At 37.5% G+C, this 18,403-nt stretch overlaps 2 protein-coding genes across 5 annotated transcripts; one reads left to right on the top strand and one right to left on the bottom strand.

The window, feature by feature from the left end:
- Positions 1 to 58: 58 nt before the first annotated feature.
- Positions 59 to 8,173, top strand: LOC306862270 (short transient receptor potential channel 2-like; the record flags this gene model as incomplete). The annotated part of the gene is made up of 13 exons (XM_079405019.1): positions 59 to 76; positions 1,252 to 1,944; positions 2,066 to 2,275; positions 2,362 to 2,526; positions 4,295 to 4,469; positions 4,635 to 4,835; positions 4,927 to 5,089; positions 5,182 to 5,274; positions 5,376 to 5,568; positions 5,655 to 5,782; positions 6,358 to 6,433; positions 6,592 to 6,709; positions 7,293 to 8,173. 13 exons carry the CDS (start codon positions 59 to 61, stop codon positions 8,171 to 8,173), a joined length of 3,114 nt encoding a protein of 1,037 aa, XP_079261145.1.
- A 771-nt stretch (positions 8,174 to 8,944) lies between these two features.
- Positions 8,945 to 17,131, bottom strand: LOC306862230 (ribonucleoside-diphosphate reductase large subunit). Of its 4 annotated transcripts, none has more exons than XM_079404970.1 (21): positions 16,960 to 17,131; positions 16,740 to 16,868; positions 16,624 to 16,656; positions 15,895 to 15,983; positions 15,189 to 15,366; positions 14,978 to 15,078; positions 14,838 to 14,897; positions 14,702 to 14,741; positions 13,343 to 13,505; positions 13,043 to 13,184; positions 12,872 to 12,955; positions 12,628 to 12,789; positions 12,318 to 12,397; positions 12,033 to 12,234; positions 11,790 to 11,939; positions 11,485 to 11,706; positions 10,748 to 10,824; positions 10,386 to 10,521; positions 10,201 to 10,296; positions 9,933 to 10,121; positions 9,330 to 9,842 (listed from the first exon to the last, which is right to left on the bottom strand). In XM_079404970.1, exons 3-21 carry the CDS (start codon positions 16,640 to 16,642, stop codon positions 9,657 to 9,659), a joined length of 2,376 nt encoding a protein of 791 aa, XP_079261096.1. In that variant the 5' UTR covers positions 16,643 to 16,656; positions 16,740 to 16,868; positions 16,960 to 17,131; the 3' UTR covers positions 9,330 to 9,656. The 4 variants fall into 4 exon arrangements, with proteins under 4 accessions (XP_079261099.1, XP_079261096.1, XP_079261098.1 ...); XM_079404972.1 differs by having other exon boundaries at positions 17,003 to 17,116; XM_079404971.1 differs by having other exon boundaries at positions 16,740 to 17,126.
- Between the last annotated feature and the right edge of the window lie 1,272 nt (positions 17,132 to 18,403).

Genomic DNA, 18,403 nt, shown 5'->3' with positions numbered 1-18,403 from the left:
TATGTAGGACATCCATTGATACAATCTCACTGTAATATTTATATCCTTAGTATATCCAATGATGGAAAACCTGACGGTAAGAAATATGCATTGTTCCTTTTGAAAAATTTTTTTGTGAATTTACTTTTTAAGCAATCAAGTCTTTGAAATTGTGTCTATTATGTGTGTATTTTTCAGACCTGATATTTAAGGCTTAATTAGCAGTGTATTTTTCTAATTTATTACATTTTTTCCATTCTGTTGTCACAAATTTTATTATCAGTATAATTTCTTGGGTAAAAAGTAACAAATGTCAGTAGCGTATTTCATTAGTGACATAAAATGACAAACAAAACCTTGCTACCTATACTGCGTTAGACTAACCTGGACTTCTATTGTCCTTAGTTGTAAGTCGCTTTGGATAAAAGTGTCTGCTAAATGACTAAATTTAAATATATGTATATATATATATATATATTTAACATTTCTTGTAACTCTGGTTAAATTACCAATCTTATTTGTATAAAGTATATATTCAACATATTTCTTGTAATTCTGGTTAAATTTGCATTCTTATTTGTAGTCGTGGCAATATTAAAATAATACATTCCAGAAGTTTCAAAAACTATATTTTTTACGGTTTACAATTTTATTAGGAGTGAATGTACTTGTTTAGGTAAAAAAGCAGAAATTAATTCAGAAATAGCCATTTCTACCTGATAAATATCTCACATAACTAGAAAAAACATGTTCATTAAAATAAAGATAAAAATTACTTTTGAGATTTTACTGCAATTTCCATGACGTTTTCAATATATAAATCAAAAATTCATGAGAATATCCTGGTTCTTAAATTAAAATGTCAGTTGTTAAGCAACCTTGATTTTTAGCCGATTTGTCTTATTTCAAAAGCTTGTTTTCTCTCTCTTTTAAAATGATTTTAATTCATATTGTGGCCCTCTTGGAGCTGTGTTGAGGCCCTCTAGTTCCCTACTTGATGTTGAATCCCAAATTTTCAATATGGACTCTTCAACATTTGGACCACACTTCTTATTCTTCTTTTTTTTTTTTTTTTTTTATTAATGTATGTATAATATATGGCATTGCATAGTAGTGTTTTTGGAAAATCAAACAGACATTGTTTGAAGCACTGAAATGGTACAAGAAACAGTTTATTTCAACAGATGCCTAGACCTCAATGTTGTATTCCTATGTTACAGATATTTTGGTGTTGCTGTTTATTAAAATGATTTTTAACTCCCCTATGAATAGCCAGAACAATGGCGCGAGATTGTGAACAAGAAGTTTCGCTTCCCTCCGGAGCTCCTCGGGGCCATCCGAGAGCGCAACGTGAACATGGTCTCTTCGCTGCTGAAGACGGGTGACGGCATCATCCGCCAGCTGGACGACTCTGAGGACAGGCTATGGAGAGAAGCGCTGAACTTGTCCATCCGCCTGGGCAACGAGGACACCATGGACACCCTTCTCCAAGCGGTCAAGTTTGACTTCCGCCAGATTCATGAAGCTCTTCTGGTGGCTGTGGACACCAACCAGCCTCGTGTGGTCAAGCGTCTCCTGGACCGGCTTGATCTAGAGAAGGGAAACAAGATGGATGTGCGCTCTTTCTCAATGGCCATTTTTGATCACTCCATTGATAATTCCCAGTTTGCGCCTGGAGTGACACCATTAACACTGGCCTGTCAGAAGGATCTGTATGACATTGTGACAATGCTCAATCAGAAAGGTCACGAAATTCCTTGGCCTCATAAAATCTCATGCATCTGTCTGGAGTGCAGGAATGGACGACAATATGATTTGCTCAAGTTCTCGTTGTCTCGTATCAACACCTACCGAGGAATTGCCAGCCGCGCTTACCTGTCTATCACGGCAGAAGATGCCATGCTCAGTGCCTTTCGACTCAGCCGGGATCTTCGCAAGCTGTCTAAAAAGGAACCTGAATTTAAGGTTGAGTAAAGCCTCACTTCTTAATATTTGCAAATCAAAGTCATGCAGTCCAAAAAACATTACTAAAATGTTAGAATCTTTTGCATATTTTCTCAACCACTGTCTCATTTCTTTCATTCAGCCTCAGTATCTTGCCCTGGAGCAGCTGTGCCAGGAGTTTGCCGTGGAGCTGCTTGGAATGTGCCGGAACCAAAGTGAAGTCACCACCATCCTTAACAGCCTTGGGGATCAGGATGCGGACAGCGAGGATGAGCTGGACCAGCAGGCGTTTGAGGAGGGCATTCCAAACCTGGCTCGCTTAAGGCTTGCTGTCAACTATAATCAAAAACAAGTAGCACCCCAAGCTTTAACCCCTCAAAACAAGGGGAAAAATGCATTGCTATTTATTGAGTTATCTAACCATTGTTTGTACTTTAGTTTGTAGCCCACCCGATCTGCCAGCAAGTGCTCTCCTCCATCTGGTGTGGGACCCTTTCAGGCTGGAGGGGCAGCAGAACAACCTGGAAGCTCCTGGTGTCTTTTGGGATTTTCTTGACCATGCCTATCCTTTGCCTCATCTACTGGATCGCACCAAAGTCAAAGGTTTTTGCCAAATATATTCAAATATTCAAGCATTCTACTCTGTAAAATTATTTCTGCTGCTTGGTTTATTTACTTATAGTTCACCTAGAATGCTGAAGATATACTCACTGAGACCATCCTAGATGTAGATGAGTTTGCTTCTTCATTTCACATGACTCCTTCAATTAATATCTTGTGAAGCAAAAAGCTGCGTGTTTGTAAAATATATATACATTTTTTTTTACTTAATTTTTTATTTAATTTTTCATTGAGAGGACAACAGGGGATGGAATTTTTCACTGGAGGAAGCATTATTATAGATTATGGGTTCACATTTTGACCAGAACTGATGGTTTAAATTTGATGGATTTTTTATAAACACAGCTTTTCACTTCACAAGATATTAAATAATCAAACTGAGTCATGTGGATTACTTGTGGATTATTGTGATGTTTTTATCTGCTGTTTTTTGGACGGCACCCATTCACTGTAGAGGATCCATTGGTGAGCAAGTGATGTAATGCTAAATTTCTCCAATCTGTTTCAATAAACAAACAATCTCATCTGCATCTTGGATAGCCGGTAGAGTAAGCATTTTTTCAACTATTCCTTTGATTAAAGTGAGTTAATGCCACTGAATTGCTGAACATTTTGTTTCTACTTAACATAACTGTGTCCAGTCTACTTATAACTGAAGTTTACTTCATATTTTGAGTTGGAACTACCTGAATCTTTTTTTTTCAGTAACTGAAACTGAGCAGTGCATTTTTTAGTTTCCATCATGCTTTGAATAGAGCTAAATCAGAAGAATAAATGTTGAAATTAAGTGTTATTTTATGTTTTTGAGTACAGGGAAAGTACACTGTTAGAGTTTTATTTTCACATTTAAAAGAGTTTCAATTTTGTTGGTTTTTGTGGTTGCCATCGCGCTGAGAAATAGAGCCCATGGTTAGGTTGTGGGTGCCTATAATAATTAAATTTAGAACGTATGTATGTTGCTCCACAAGCAAAGAGCAATAGCGTTACTAATGTCAGTGCGGTCACAAGTAACTTCTTGCTTGTTCATTACAAATGATTTCTATGTTAGCTACAGAAGCTTTTTAATCATACAAAAACAATGAAGAGTTCATACTATTCAAGTTTTTATACGTAATTAGTTGTGTAAAGTAGTGATGAAGGTTGGGTAGACTTTACCTAGTTTCTTTGTGTGCTATAGCTGTCTAATTTAGGCAGTCTTTGCTTAACACATTGGAAGAAATCTATCAATTTTAGTTTCCTCAATTTGTTTTAAGTCAATTCTATAGCTTTGTTTTTACAGACTTTCATCCATCCACTCATTCTTTAAAACACTGCAGGGTTGCTGGGATGCTACATTTACATTTAAGTACCGTAATTTCAAATGATATAATGTTAATATACCAACCTATTGAAGTACTGAAATCTGTTTGCTTTGTACCTTTGTAATACACTGATAACCACCAAAAGCAGGTGGTGATGAGAAAGTCACATGATGAACCAAAGCCCATCACAAGCAGCTTTTAAATATTAACATATAGAAGGTGCACAGTGTCATTCACACAAACACTAAACACCATCATGGTAGCACACATGAAACTGAAATAATGCAGTAAACATTCATTTAACAACATTAGATGTAACATACAACCCTAAAGTACACAACTGATAAGAAACAACTAAGGAAAAACACCCTGGACAGATGGTCCATCACAGGACTATTCTATCAGACATTTTCCACTAAAAAGTGAACCATCTATTTTTTTTTTCTTAGTTGGGGAAGACTCTGAGGATCCCAGTGATTAAATTCCTTCTCCATTCGGCGTCATATATGTGGTTCCTGATCACACTTCTGGGGGAATCTATTGCCATGGAGGTGTATCGAGACAACTTTGCCTCTCGTGAGCAGACCATCCTGCACAACTCCTTCCACATGGTCTGGGTGGTTGGTAGGTCTCAAGAACCGCGTTTCATGATTTTTTTTTTATGAGAAATTAGTAGGGAATCAGCTCTGCATTCATTTTGCTGCAAGACCTTTAACTTCAGGTCTGCATTTTTGAACATTACACATGAAACAGTACAGTAATTCAGTGGTTATGAATCTTGTCAAACAGGTTTTTTCTGGTTCGAGTGTAAGGAAGTTTGGATCGAGGGCTTGAGGAGTTATTTCCTAGACTGGTGGAACTGTCTGGATGTGATGGTTCTTAGCATGTACCTGGCTTCCTTCGCCCTGAGAGTGGTCATCATGCTGAAGGTCCAATTCCTCTGCCAGTTACCTGACAAACAGGAGGATTGTGTTTACTTCACCGAGACTTGTGAGAAAAAATACTTCACTAATTGTCACAATTTAGCCTACAACCTATCAGCTCATTGGCTTACTACAGTAATGTATTTCTGGCTATAAAGTGCGTGATGAGTGGCATCAGGAGGATCCCCAGTTCATCGCTGAGGTGCTGTTTGCGGTGACCAGCATGCTTAGTTTCACTCGCCTGGCCTACATCCTACCAGCACACGAGTCTCTTGGTACCCTTCAGATCTCCATTGGAAAGATGATTGACGACATGATGAGGTATTTAGCTGCGTCCTGTTGACTAAGACTAATAGTATCTTGTAGGAACATTTGAGGAACACTTAGCTCAAGATGCTTCTTTATCTCTCCAGATTTATGTTCATTTTGGTGATCATTGGAACTGCCTTCCTGTGTGGCATCAACAATATCTATGTCCCATATATGATTTCCCCTAATCTTGGAAGGTATTTTGTGTTTTATCCAAAAGCTGCAGAAATTTTATCAATGAGTTGAGTTTGAGATAACCTTCATAATGGAGCAACGCCACATCTGTTTACATTTACAGGTTAAATGAAACCTTCAGCTTCCTCTTCTGGACCATGTTTGGTATGGTTGACCAGAGATATGTAGACATGCCAGAGTTTGTTTTGGCTGAGTTTGTTGGCAGAATCCTTTATGGCATCTACACTCTGATCATTGTCATTGTCCTTCTAAACATGCTCATTGCCATGATCACCAACTCTTTTCAGAAGATCGAGGTAAGCTTGAGGAACTGACTCGGGTGTAACATATGTACAGTAACAATATAAGCTTGGTGTTTCACTCAAATTGTTCTTCCCTGTAGGATGATGCTGATGTAGAGTGGAAATTTGCCCGTTCAAAGCTCTACCTGAGTTACTTCAGAGAAGGACTGACTATGCCTGTCCCGTTCAACATCATCCCCTCTCCAAAGGCCTTTTTCTATCTTATAAGGTCGCTTATTTGCAGCTCTTATTTGAGGGCAAAACAAACGATTTGCAAATGATTTTTTTTTTTTATGAATTGCATTAGAAATATTTATATTACTTTATTATATTATAGTTTTATAGATTTTTATACATTTTACTCTGATTATAAAAATGCATTGAATAAACTATTTCTGTTTATAATATAATATTTCTATTAATGTATCATTTATCATCAGTTCAAAAAGTGATGAATTCATTTATTTCTTATTACATATTTAAATAAACTCAGCTGTTTATTTGTCAATATGAAAAGTGATATATAACTTTATTATCTATCATTACAATTAACTAACTAAATTTAAAATAATAAAAAACAGCTATTTATTTGTCCATTTGAAAAGTGATTATTATATTTAATATTAAAACATGAATTAAATAAAAGGCTTAAATTATGCTTTTTGTCAGTTTAACAAGTGATTGATTTATTTGATTGATTTAACTGATAAATTAATCATTTAAACCATTTTATTTTTAAGTGGCACTCAGTTTAGTTTAAACCAGTTATTTTGATCCTAGTGTGTTTATTTCTTTATATTTCAGAGGAATTTTCAGACGGATCTGCTGCTGCTGCTTCAACTGTAACTCTGCTGAAGACTACCCTCCACTTGCATCTATGGTACACTTTTTCAGGATTACAACTCACCTTAACTCTATACTAGATTTTGAGTGTCTACTTGCATACTTATAGTGATGTGCTCAGTATTGTTGTTCATTGCTATTTTGATGAGAATTTATCATCAAAAGCCATGCCTCCTATTTTGAAATACAACACAGAAGGATGATGGGGGTCCAGGGGAGAGCCGTGTTTTCTACAGACAGCAGGTCATCCGCGCTCTGGTTCAGCGCTACATCGAATCTGCCAGGAGAGAATTTGAAGAGGCAAAACGCAAAGGTAAAACTGAAAAGGTTTTCTTAATCTCATCACCATGTTTGTTAAAGACCCCATAAAATCTGATTGGATTAGTTTAGTCTGATATTTGTTACAATTTACTTTTAGCACACATTTTAAATATCAACTTCTTTTTCTTTCAATAATACATCTTGTCCCTAGGACCACACACTTTTTTCATCTTAAGTTAATGCTTATTAATGTAGTACTATACTGTACTGTATATGTGTATATATATATATATATATATATATTATAAAAATGCCCATGGAGTTGTAAAATTTTATTAATTTACATGATTTTTCCAGGTTTAGAAGTGATAATTTAAACAGCACTTTTTTGTAGACTGTGGAAACTTAGGTTCTTCAAAGAAAAAAAGTAAAGAGGGTGAATTAAAATTAGATATTAGAATATTTTTGCCCTATTTTAAGCAAAGAGTTATCTTGAGGCCACCTTGGAAGTTTGCTGAGCCCTCCTAGATTGGGCTCTTGTCCCCTTTATACAGCAGAATATACAACTATATTCATACAGTAGTTTATACATGCACTGAAAAATACTGAAATGATCTGGAATGTCTTTCCTCCAGATGTTGGGAATAGGATCACAGAGCTGAGCAAAGTGATCGGCCAGCTACACACTGAAATGAAACACATTCAAGCGAACCAGTTTGACCACTCAGACAACCCTAAAGGAGACCCATCAGGTGGATCTTCTTTCCTGGGGAAGTACATCCTGGGAGCCAAAAACAACTTCAAGGGCTTCAACAGCAATGAGAGAACGGCTGTTTCATTAAATGAGCCTATGCTCCATAAAGAACCAGCAGAGGAGACTGTAGAAGAGGAAGATGAAGAGTCACCGACCGCTGACACAGAGCCAGACAGGAAGTCAAATGAAGAGCAAAGCAGTGAGGGAGAAACAGATAACGCTGTGGAAGACATGAATGAGACAGAGGCGGGAGAAGATGAGGGGGATGTGGAGACAAGAAATGTCATTGAGATGAGCATGGAGGGAGAGGAAGAGGACGGTGAAAAGTATACAGAAACAGAGAATACAAGTGAGACAGTCATAGATATAGAGTCTAATACAGACGCTGAAAGTGAAGCTAGTGGGAAAACAGAAGATGAGATGATAGCGGAAGAAGCCAGTGAAAATGTGGAGGAATTAAATACAGATGAGGCGACAGGAGGAGCGGATCCAAATGAAGCAGAGACAGAGGAAAGTAATGGAACGACAGATGATATAAATGAGGATGTAGTTGAAGTCATCGATGAAAATGCAGGTGAGGGAATCAAGATTGACCTGAATCAGACAAGCCTAGTGAGTTTCTTAGCAAAGAGGATAGAGGAAAAGCTAGAGAAGAATTTCACTTTCATTGGAAACCAAGCATCATCTCCAACCGGCAGTGACGACTCTCAAGACATCGGTTTTGGTTCTCAAGAATTTGACCTCTCAACTAGCAGTCCTTAAAAGTTCAGAATCAGTTAGTTTGAAATGATTAGTTTATGAGAACCATGAACCTAGCTGAGAGCATTTTTAGGTAATAAAATGCTTCGTAACAGTGGCCTCAAAAAGTATTTGGACACTTTTGTCACTGAAAATGTCTGAATGTCATTACAATTGACAATAAATTAACAAACCAAGTCACCTGAAAACAAATGATTCTAGAGCTTTTAGCTTTTCTCAAAAGTAATAATGTTCACAGAGGTGCAGTTTATTGCATTATAAACATACTGACATTTGAATGCTGTTAAATTTTGAACAATATAATTATTGTTCTATTCATTTGAAAGTCTTTTGAAATTGTTCAATATTCTTTGTAATAAATGGCAATATTGCAGACAAACCCCTGTTCAAAAGTTTGGAGTCAGCAAGATGTTTTTGGAAATGCAAGGTGTTGCATTAATTTGTTCAAATACAGAAAATACTTTTACATTGATTAGACAATAGTATTTTACAATGTTACTGTTTTGCTGTATTTTTTACCAACCTCAAACCTTTGAACAGTGGTCTATTTTTAAGTGTGCCTTATGTGACAAAATACTTTTTGGCACCATTGTATATACTGTATAACGTACTTTGAGAGAAACATTCTGGTTATTTGGTCCTCTGAAACTATAAATTAATTTGTAATTTATGTAGATTAAATCATTGTAGAAGTCATTAATAAAATCCATAGAGCACCATTTTACAATATTGTACTCATATGCAATGTAAAAGTCATCATACTAGAAATTAATTCCTATTAAAGCAGTAATTTAATCATTTTAACTCCATATAAAAACCCAGAATACATAGATGGAGAGATGTTTAAAGAAATGTGAGCACATTTATCGCCCCAGAGACCATAAGTACATGTTGCAGCTTGTTCAACACCTGCTGTTTGTGACAATAGCCACTTTTCACATGAGGCCTCCATGACTGTTCATTAACCAATCACCTGCAGCCTCAGACCCTCCCCATGCACCTCTACTGGAATGTCACACCTGTTCCTATAACCATAGTAATAAATTACCTGTTACTGCACAGGGTAACGCTGGTGGGAATACATCAAACAACAATTTATGTAGCACTAATACACGATCATTTTTAGGTGTTTGAATGCAAGTACACGAAACTCAAAAATGAGTTAGTACTTTATTTCACCCCAGCTAAAATAATCACACGCACCTTTCAAAACTATTATTTCCTGATTTTACCCTCAACCATGAAATCCAAGGAAATTCACCAGAAGCATATTAAAAATGACTCCAAACACTCTTTTCATACACCTGAATAAAGTTTGAGCTCCCCAAAATTATTTTTATTCTTAGTATTTATTGCATACAGTTGCAAACGTAAATACAATAAAATGACTATTCTTTATAGCCATTTAAAAAAGTACAAGATGTAAATACTGTACAAGATGCAAATTGGCAACCATCCTAATGGTCCATGTCAACAGGAGTCGAGTTCATGAACCGCACATCAGACACTCGTCACGGTTCTCCAGCGAACACACCATGGCAGCTTTGTTGCGTTCTTTGGTTTCCTCCTCGTTGCTTGTCTGCGTCTCCTTCAGTTTTTCTTTGTTGAGAGTGAACTGGATGGGGTTGGCAGCCGGTTTAGTTCTCAGGTAGTACATTCCTGTTTTAAGACCCTGTGGAGAGCAACAGGTGTACCGTTTATCTATCGACTTCTATTGAATTTCTAGACTTCCAAATCCAGGCTCAGAAATGATCTAGCTTACCTGCTTCCAGCCATAGAAGTGCATGCTGGTCAGTTTGCCATAGTTGGGTTCAGCAATATGGATGTTGAGGGACTGGCTCTGGTCAATGAAGGCTCCTCTGTCTGCAGCCATCTTTAAGATGGTCTTTTGAGAGATCTCCCACACAGTCTTATACAGCTCCTTCAGGTCATCTGGTATTGTGGGAATGCCCTGCAAAAAGGAAGACGTTTAGAGAGGGACAAATGCAAAAACGTCAAAAAAGTAATCAGAATTGGAAATGCCAACTAACCTGGATGGATCCGTTCTGAGCAATTAGCTGGTTTTTCATTTCTTCATTCCAAAGTCCTCGTTCCGTGAGGTCTTTGAGAAGATGTGGGTTCACAATCTAGAGGTAAATGTAACCCACCAGTTAATTTTATACAAAGACATCAGTTTATCTGTTCTTGCAAACGTTCACTGTAACGTCAGGCTCACCTGAAACTCTCCAGACAGAACTCTGCGTGTGTAGAAGTTGCTAGTGTACGGCTCGATTGACTCATTGTTTCCCAGGATCTGAGCAGTGGAGGCAGTGGGCATAGGAGCCAGGAGCAGACTGTTACGCACTCCATGCCTGGGGACCAAAAATAATACATATTATACAACCTATGTAACTATGGATACATTTTTTTCTTTCTTTCAATTAAAATATTTATAAAAATGTACTGCATGTATACTACAAATATATATTTTATATTCGTGTTATTTAATTATGTATTAAATCAATTTCCCATGTCAATTTGATTTCCAGGTCTTCCACAGATTTTTTGAAATTACGAATTATACAAGTGGTTACTAACTTTGCGATCTTCTCCTTGAGTGCTGCCCAGTCCCACAGGTCTGTAGGTGTCTTACCCCACATATCATACTGCAGGATCTGTGAAATCATACCAGGAACAATCAGAGCTCTGTAAATCTCAACTGATATCCAGTTTCCTTACACAGCAATTGTGCAGGTTTTATAAAAGGTAAAAAGACTGATCTTTTTAAAGACCAATAAAATTACATTTAAGTGAAGAATTGATGAGAACACAAATCAATATGTTCTTTAAATAAAAATAGCAAGCACATAGTTGAATTATATTAGCAACACTTCAAACTTTGAAAACTACATCCAAAAGAACTTAACTCATTTTGAGTTTGTGATTAGAACGAGAATAAATATCTGCCAATATGCTCAGAAAGATAAACTCAAATGAAAGAAACTTTCACAAACGCTGACGGATACTGTTTTAAGCATAAAATCATTTCATTTTGTTCAGTTTCTTAGAAAACAAGACGTCCTTAAATCAGGATATGTTTACTTGATATAAAATGGCATGTTTAGATATTTGTATAGGAAGACATGACAAAATACTGAATAAGAACTTTTTGCAGAGCATGCCAACATTTAATGCCATGATGTCTATGTAATTTAAGACTTTCTGGCCAGATTAAAGACCTTTTTAACGCCTTCATTTGCAAATGGGAATCAATACTTCAAGACCCACAGAAACTCTGCTTATATTATACAAGCTATATCAATTATTCAACTTACACCCTTGCTCACAGGAGACCCAGCGTATGTTTCATACGGCCCAAATTCTGCAGCCAGCGCACAGCTGGACTCCAGCGCAGCATAGTAGATGGTCTCAAAGATCTGTGTGTTGAGGTGTTGAGCCTCTGTGCTCTCAAACGGAAAGCGCATGAGGATGAAGGCATCAGCCAAACCCTGAATGCCAATACCAATAGGCCTGTGACGCTTGTTGGAGTTCTCTGCCTGTTGTGTGAGAGAAAAGATCAGCCTCTGCAGCAAACTACAATAATGTAGGATGGTTAAAGCACAAACAAAAAGCACCTCACCTCTTCCACGGGGTAGTAGTTGATATCAATGATTTTGTTCAGGTTCTTCACAATGACTTTTGTAACAGAGGCCAACTTCTGGAAGTCAAAAGTTCGCTCTGAGGTAACATACATGTTAAGTGCAATGGATGCCAAGTTGCAAACAGCCACCTACAAGAGAGAGTTAGGTCCTTCATGAAAGTGCTTTCAAATTAAGTCAAATAAACTATACTATATACATAATACATATTCTGCACTCCTTACCTCATCCTTACTGGTGTACTCTACAATCTCTGTGCACAAGTTACTGCATTTGATGGTGCCCAGGTTCTGCTGGTTGCTCTTGCGGTTGCAGGCATCCTTGTAGAGCATGTAAGGTGTGCCGGTCTCCGTCTGAGACTCAATGATGGCATACCACAGCTGCTGAGCCTTCACCACACGCTTGGCTCTGCCCTCATTCTCATATCTGAACAAAAGTTAAATGAATGATTATTAAACGGTGACATTAATAGATGTTTTACAGTAGCAGCATTAGTAAGATTTTCATACTTTGTGTAAAGCTTCTCAAATTCCTCTCCCCAGCACTCATCCAGCCCGGGGCAGTCACTGGGGCACATCAGAGACCAATCCTACATGGGATAGGAGTCACACATGAGTTCGATATAAGAATATAAGGTCATCCAGTTCTTAAGATATAAGAATGAAATATCTTAAGTTGTGTTCCGAAGATGAAAAGGTCTTGTGAGTTTGGATTGACATGAGGGTGGGTAATTAATGACAGAATTTTCATTTTTGGGTGAACTATCCCTTTAAGCTACATCTCAAATATATATATTTATTTTTTTTAAAGTATGCTCACCGCATTGGTCTCCACTCGCTTCATGAAGAGATCAGGGATCCAGAGGGCGTAAAACAGATCTCTAGCTCTCTGTTCCTCTTTACCAGTATTCTTTTTAAGCTCTAGGAAGTCGAAAACGTCGAAGTGCCAAGGCTCCAGGTACATAGCAAAAGCTCCTGGTCTCTGAGTTAGAAGGAGAGAGAATGTCAGTTTTTCCAAGTCAAACTTAAACCAACTCCTGAAAATCATACGCAAAATACCTTACCTTATTTCCTCCTTGATCCACATAGCGTGCTGTGTTATTGTAGACACGGAGCATAGGAACCAGGCCGTTTGAGTTGCCATTAGTCTAAAATGACCAAAAAAACTAAAATCAACCCAACTGCTACATTTAATAATACCAGTAAATCTAAAGCGAAGGATGGAGAAACCTTACCCCTGCAATGTAGCTTCCAGTGGCTCTAATGCAGCTCACTGCCACCCCGATACCTCCAGCAGACTTAGAAATGAGGGCGCACTGCTTCAGGGTGTCATAGATCCCCTCAATACTGTCATCCTTCATAGCAAGCAGGAAGCAACTAGACATTTGACAAAACAAAGCTGCTTGTGTTATACATTATGTATAGAAGTCTATTGACTTTGCCAACACCAAAGTCAGGCCTTGACAAAAAACATTGGTTTTGAAAAACTGCCCCCTTGTGTCCGATTGCTGTATAGTGATTGTATGTTCTCCTACCTGGAGAGCTGTGGCCGGTTGGTGCCGGCGTTGAAGAGCGTAGGAGAAGCGTGAGTGAACCACTTCTCAGACAGCAGGTTGTAGGTTTCTATAGCTGCTGCAATGTCCTCCTTATGGATTCCCACGGACACTCTCATCAGCATGTGTTGTGGCCGCTCAGCGACTAAAAAAAAACAAAGCGGTCAAGGGTGTCACAGGAACACTTTGCATTTCCGTCATTCAGGTCAGAGTCTTTGCTCTTCTTTAACTCAACTGCATTTCCTTCATTAAAATTGCCATCTACCGCTACCATTTTAAGTCAGTTGTTTCTGTGTTTTCCTGCAGTTTGTCAGTAGGAAATATTTTACATTTCCAAACATACATTTTGCCATTAATTGTAATAATTAAGGTTTGCACAAGGAGTCTGACAACAGCAAGAGCTCCACACAGAAATCTGATCTCAACTTCATCCAGGCTGTCTGGAATGACATGAATAAAACAGAACAAACAGACAGACTAAATCCCAGAAGAACTGTGGCAACGTCTCCAAGATACTTTGAGAGGCCTACCTGCAAAGCTACCAGAAAAACTATGCGCACCTAAGTGCACCGAGGGCAAAAGCTGCTTTAAACGCAAAGGATGGTCACACCAAATATTGATTTCATTAAGTTAATTGATAAAGAAAATCCATTTATGACATTATTTTTGACAGCATTCTCCTTTTACAGTATTTTTACACAAGTGCCTAAAACTTTTAACAGTACTGTAGCTTTGCAGGTAGGTTTCTTGAAGCATCTCGGAGATGTTGCCACAGTTCTTCTAGATTTAGTCTGTTCCATTTCTTCATGTCAGACTCCTTGTGCAAACAAAAATCTTGCCAGATTATTACAATTAAAGGGATAGTTGGTGCTATAAGGTGACGCAGAGGAGACAAATTGTTGAATAAAGTTGTTATTTTTGTTTTCTTTGCGCACAAAAAGTATTCTCGTAGCTTTATAACATTACGCTTGAACCAATGATGTCACATGGATTATTTTAAAGATCTCCTTGCTACGTTTCTGAGCCTTGATCGTATAAGGATCATTGCTGTCTATGGGAGAGTCAGAGAGCTCTCGGAATGCATCAAAAATATCTGAATATGAACGAAGGTCTTACTGGTTTGGAACGATATGAGGGCAAGTGATTAATGACAATTTTCATTTTGAGGTGAACCATCCCTTTAATGGCAAAATTAATGTTTGGAAATGTAAACCGATATTTCCTACTGACACAATACAGCAAAAGATAGAAATAACTTAAAAACACTTTTAGCTGGTGAAAATACTAGTGTTCCAATAATTTTAGCCACCACTGTATGCAAATAAGAATTTTATGACTTACCCTTTCCATTGATCTTCAGCAGATAGGAGCGCTCCAATGTCTAAATAAGATGTTAAAAACACAAAGATTAACACCACAATCACTTTTAGATTTAGATACACAAGTGTAGATTTTGCATATTCGATTTTGGAATTACCTTGAAGCCAAAGAAGTTGTAAGAGAAATCTCTGTCAAAAATGATGGCTGAGTTGAGCCGCTAAGGAAGGAAAAATTACATAAATTATAAACTCGATTTTGTTGGGGGGGACAAATCATACATAAGCACATCATACTTACATCTTTGTTGGCCAAAACAATGTCAAGGGTTTCCTTTGAAACCATAGGTGAGTGGCGGCTGTTCAGGGGATTCACATAGTTGTAGAGGTCCTCAATAACCTCTGTGATTGGAGGAGGCAAGAGATTAGCAGCAAATAAAAGCATTATGATCCAATTTAGATTGAAGAGAAGTGTCCCATAGACATGAAACAAGTGATGCCTAGCAACTCACCGCTGAAGACCTTCTTGGTTTCTTTGTGCAGGTTGGACACAGCGATGCGGGCCGCCAGAATGGCATAGTCAGGGTGTTTGGTGGTGAGGGTGGCAGCGATCTCAGCAGCCAGGGTGTCCAGCTCTACTGTGGTTACGCCGCTGTAAAGGCCCTGAATCACCTTCATGGTGATCTGAGTCTGCAAAGCAAAGCCACTTGATTTAGGGTCAGAGCTTTACATTTGCTTCTTGGAAGGTGATTCTTTGATAAAATGATTTCTTATGCAGGGCCATAAGGAAGACTGAGAGGACAGGATGTTGTGCAAGTTACTAAACCGGTCTTTATGGATTGTTTAAATATTACTATGGTGTTGTAATATTTTTAGAGTCCGTCATGGATCTACTGTTGATGAATAATAAACTGTAATAGTAACTAGGTCAGGGGTTTTCAAACTGGGGTCCCCATGGAAATGCCGGGGGTCTGATTAGAGAAAATAAAAAGTACCAAAGGGATTAAAATTACAAAAGTAAATAGATAATTTAGATTAAAAAAACAAACAAACAAATAAAATGATTAAAATATAGTAGTAAATAAAGCAAAGCAATAATAATAAAAAAGTAAAATTAAAAAAAAAAATACTTGGACAAGGAAGATCAGTGGCATCTACTGAAATAAGCAATGGTTGACCTTAGAAATAGGTTTGGATGTAGGCCATTTCATAACTTACAGGATCAACAAACTCAGCATTGAGTCCATAGCAAAGCTTCTGGATGCGTGATGTGATTTTGTCGAACATAACACGCTCCTGGCGACCATCTGAGACAAGAAAAACACCAGATGAATAAAAACATGAGCTATAATAATTTAAGTCAAGCAGAAGACCTCATGTTCAATAAAACACGAACAGGATATGAAGTGTCAAAATAAACGAAAACTGCGTAAAAATATGATGCTAATAATTATAGCACAAATTTAAGCTAGCATAACCCATTACATGACGATTTATGATTTATGTAGCATCTGCCATTCATTCATAATTCATTACTGGATGACCTAACGTTAGTTTAAGAAGCAGTTGGCGCCAACTTTGAGTTAACAAAGAACACATAGTCTTCAGGTGCCGTTAACACGAACAAATACCATTCTCAAGGGTGAAGTTATGTAGTTGGAAAAATTAATATAATAGCACACAATCAATAAATCTGCAACCTTAATCCATACTTCATATGAACGCATTCACGTTCTTCTCTTTATGTTTAAACACGGCTAACGTTACTGTTTGATTTACGGATTAGACATCATTTTGGTTATGAAAATATAACATAAACGTAAAATGTGTATGCTAATGTAAATAAGGGTACGTTTCCCCTTATTTATATTATTATACAAACTGTACGTTTGCTCACTACATTGCAAATAAACAAGTAACTTAATTGGAGGACGAGTGGGACTTTACCTCTCTTGATCACGTGCATGATTGAGGTCTCTGCTAAAGAGCACAGAAAAAAAAACAATATTTAAAAAATAATAATTAGGCGTATTTGTGGATAAAGTGCTATTCTGTTGACCGACCCCTCAGCTGCGTCTTCTGCAGACTGTTGTTGTGAAGTAAGTTAGCGCGCGCGTCTCGAACCCGCCAGAACCGACTTTCGTCACATCCGGAAGACAATCTCAGCCAATGGGCCCTCGCTCCTCCTCATACTAGACGGAACAGGAACAGATCATTCCATTTTATTTATTTTTTATGGTAGATCATTCAATTTTTAAAAAAAGGTCCTGTCCCAAATCGCACCCTAAACCCTTCGCGGTCTTCTGTCTTGTCCAAATAAACACACTTGCTTTCTTGGCCACTTCAGCGCGCGACAGGAAGTAGAGTAGAGTAGTACACTAAATCCATACTATCTTTAATCCCGCCAAACCGCTCTGGAATGCTATTCCAGGCTTAGTGTATCCCATCATGCATTATGTTTTGGAATACATCGTAAGATTTTTGCCGAGATCTCGCGAGAGGTCACGGAAACCTTTAACAGTAAGTTAAATATTACTATAATAATGAGATATTATTTCAAAAACAAAGTGTTGCACATTTTATTGGTGCAAAGATGAGTAGTGGTGATATTTATTTTGTACAGCATTTGCAACTGCTTTTCATCACTTAATTAGAAGCACCACAAATTAAACCGTGTCATGTTATAGAAACTACTGAACAGACATTTAAAAGTTGCAAAATTTTAAATGCAAAGTATTTAAAATAAAAATAAATCTATGTATACATTTGCATGTACAGGAAATACGTCATATAAGTGGTCAAGTGCAAAGACTGCAAGTGTGGGGCTGCGTTCCAGTTCATTTTTACGCCCTTCACTACTGGCATCACAAATCGCATACTTATTCACTATTCTATGATGTTTTGTAGTATAAATAGTGCAAGTTGTGTGTTCACACTGAAGATACCAAAAAGTGCACTTTAAATACCCGGATGCTCTTACATAACCGGAAAAAGGAAGTGTGGAGTGTTGGACCCTTCATACCATAGACATAATAGAGTCTATTATGTCTATGCTTCATGCACTCAAGTGTTGCATCTCTAATTACGTAGTGAAGGGGGAGGGGCTATCAGACTCTGATTATGAATGACAAAGTAACCTTATATAATTCATACACTACATGGTTGAATACATAGTGCATAAGTGCAGTGTGTCATTTTGGATGCAGCTATGGACTTAACAGACGCGCATTCGGCGACCATTGTAAGTACGCAAGACCACAAGTGCATATGAAGTGTGTGCCATTTGGGACAGAGCCAAGTATCAACAATACAAAAATTTGTCAGGTAACTGAATATTGCTAAAAACAAATAAACAAACAACAACAAAAAACACTTTTTACAGGGTTGTAAGGTTATATGTACATTTGGTCTACATAAAAATGATAATGCAGTAAACATTATATTAAAATCCTATTAAATTAAACAATTGTCGATACAATTGTTGTCTTATACAAGGGGCACTGGTTACTTGAAAAGATGCTGAAATGTCTCAACAAAGTTTAGTTAGATTTACATTTTAAGTACAATTAAAAGCAAACACATAAATGAACTTACTATAGCAACACCTTGTGGCCATCAATCACAAAATATCCATACGGTCAGGGTTTGGCTAGTAATGGCTAGTTAGCTCCTGCTGGTAGCTGTTGGAAATACACGTTATGAGGTAGTCTAGTTTTCTTGATGTATT

The sequence above is a fragment of the Barbus barbus genome (genome assembly GCF_936440315.1).
Source record: "Barbus barbus genome assembly, chromosome: 43".
Classification (NCBI taxonomy): domain Eukaryota; kingdom Metazoa; phylum Chordata; class Actinopteri; order Cypriniformes; family Cyprinidae; genus Barbus; species Barbus barbus.
This window is presented reverse-complemented; position numbering and strand designations above follow the sequence as displayed.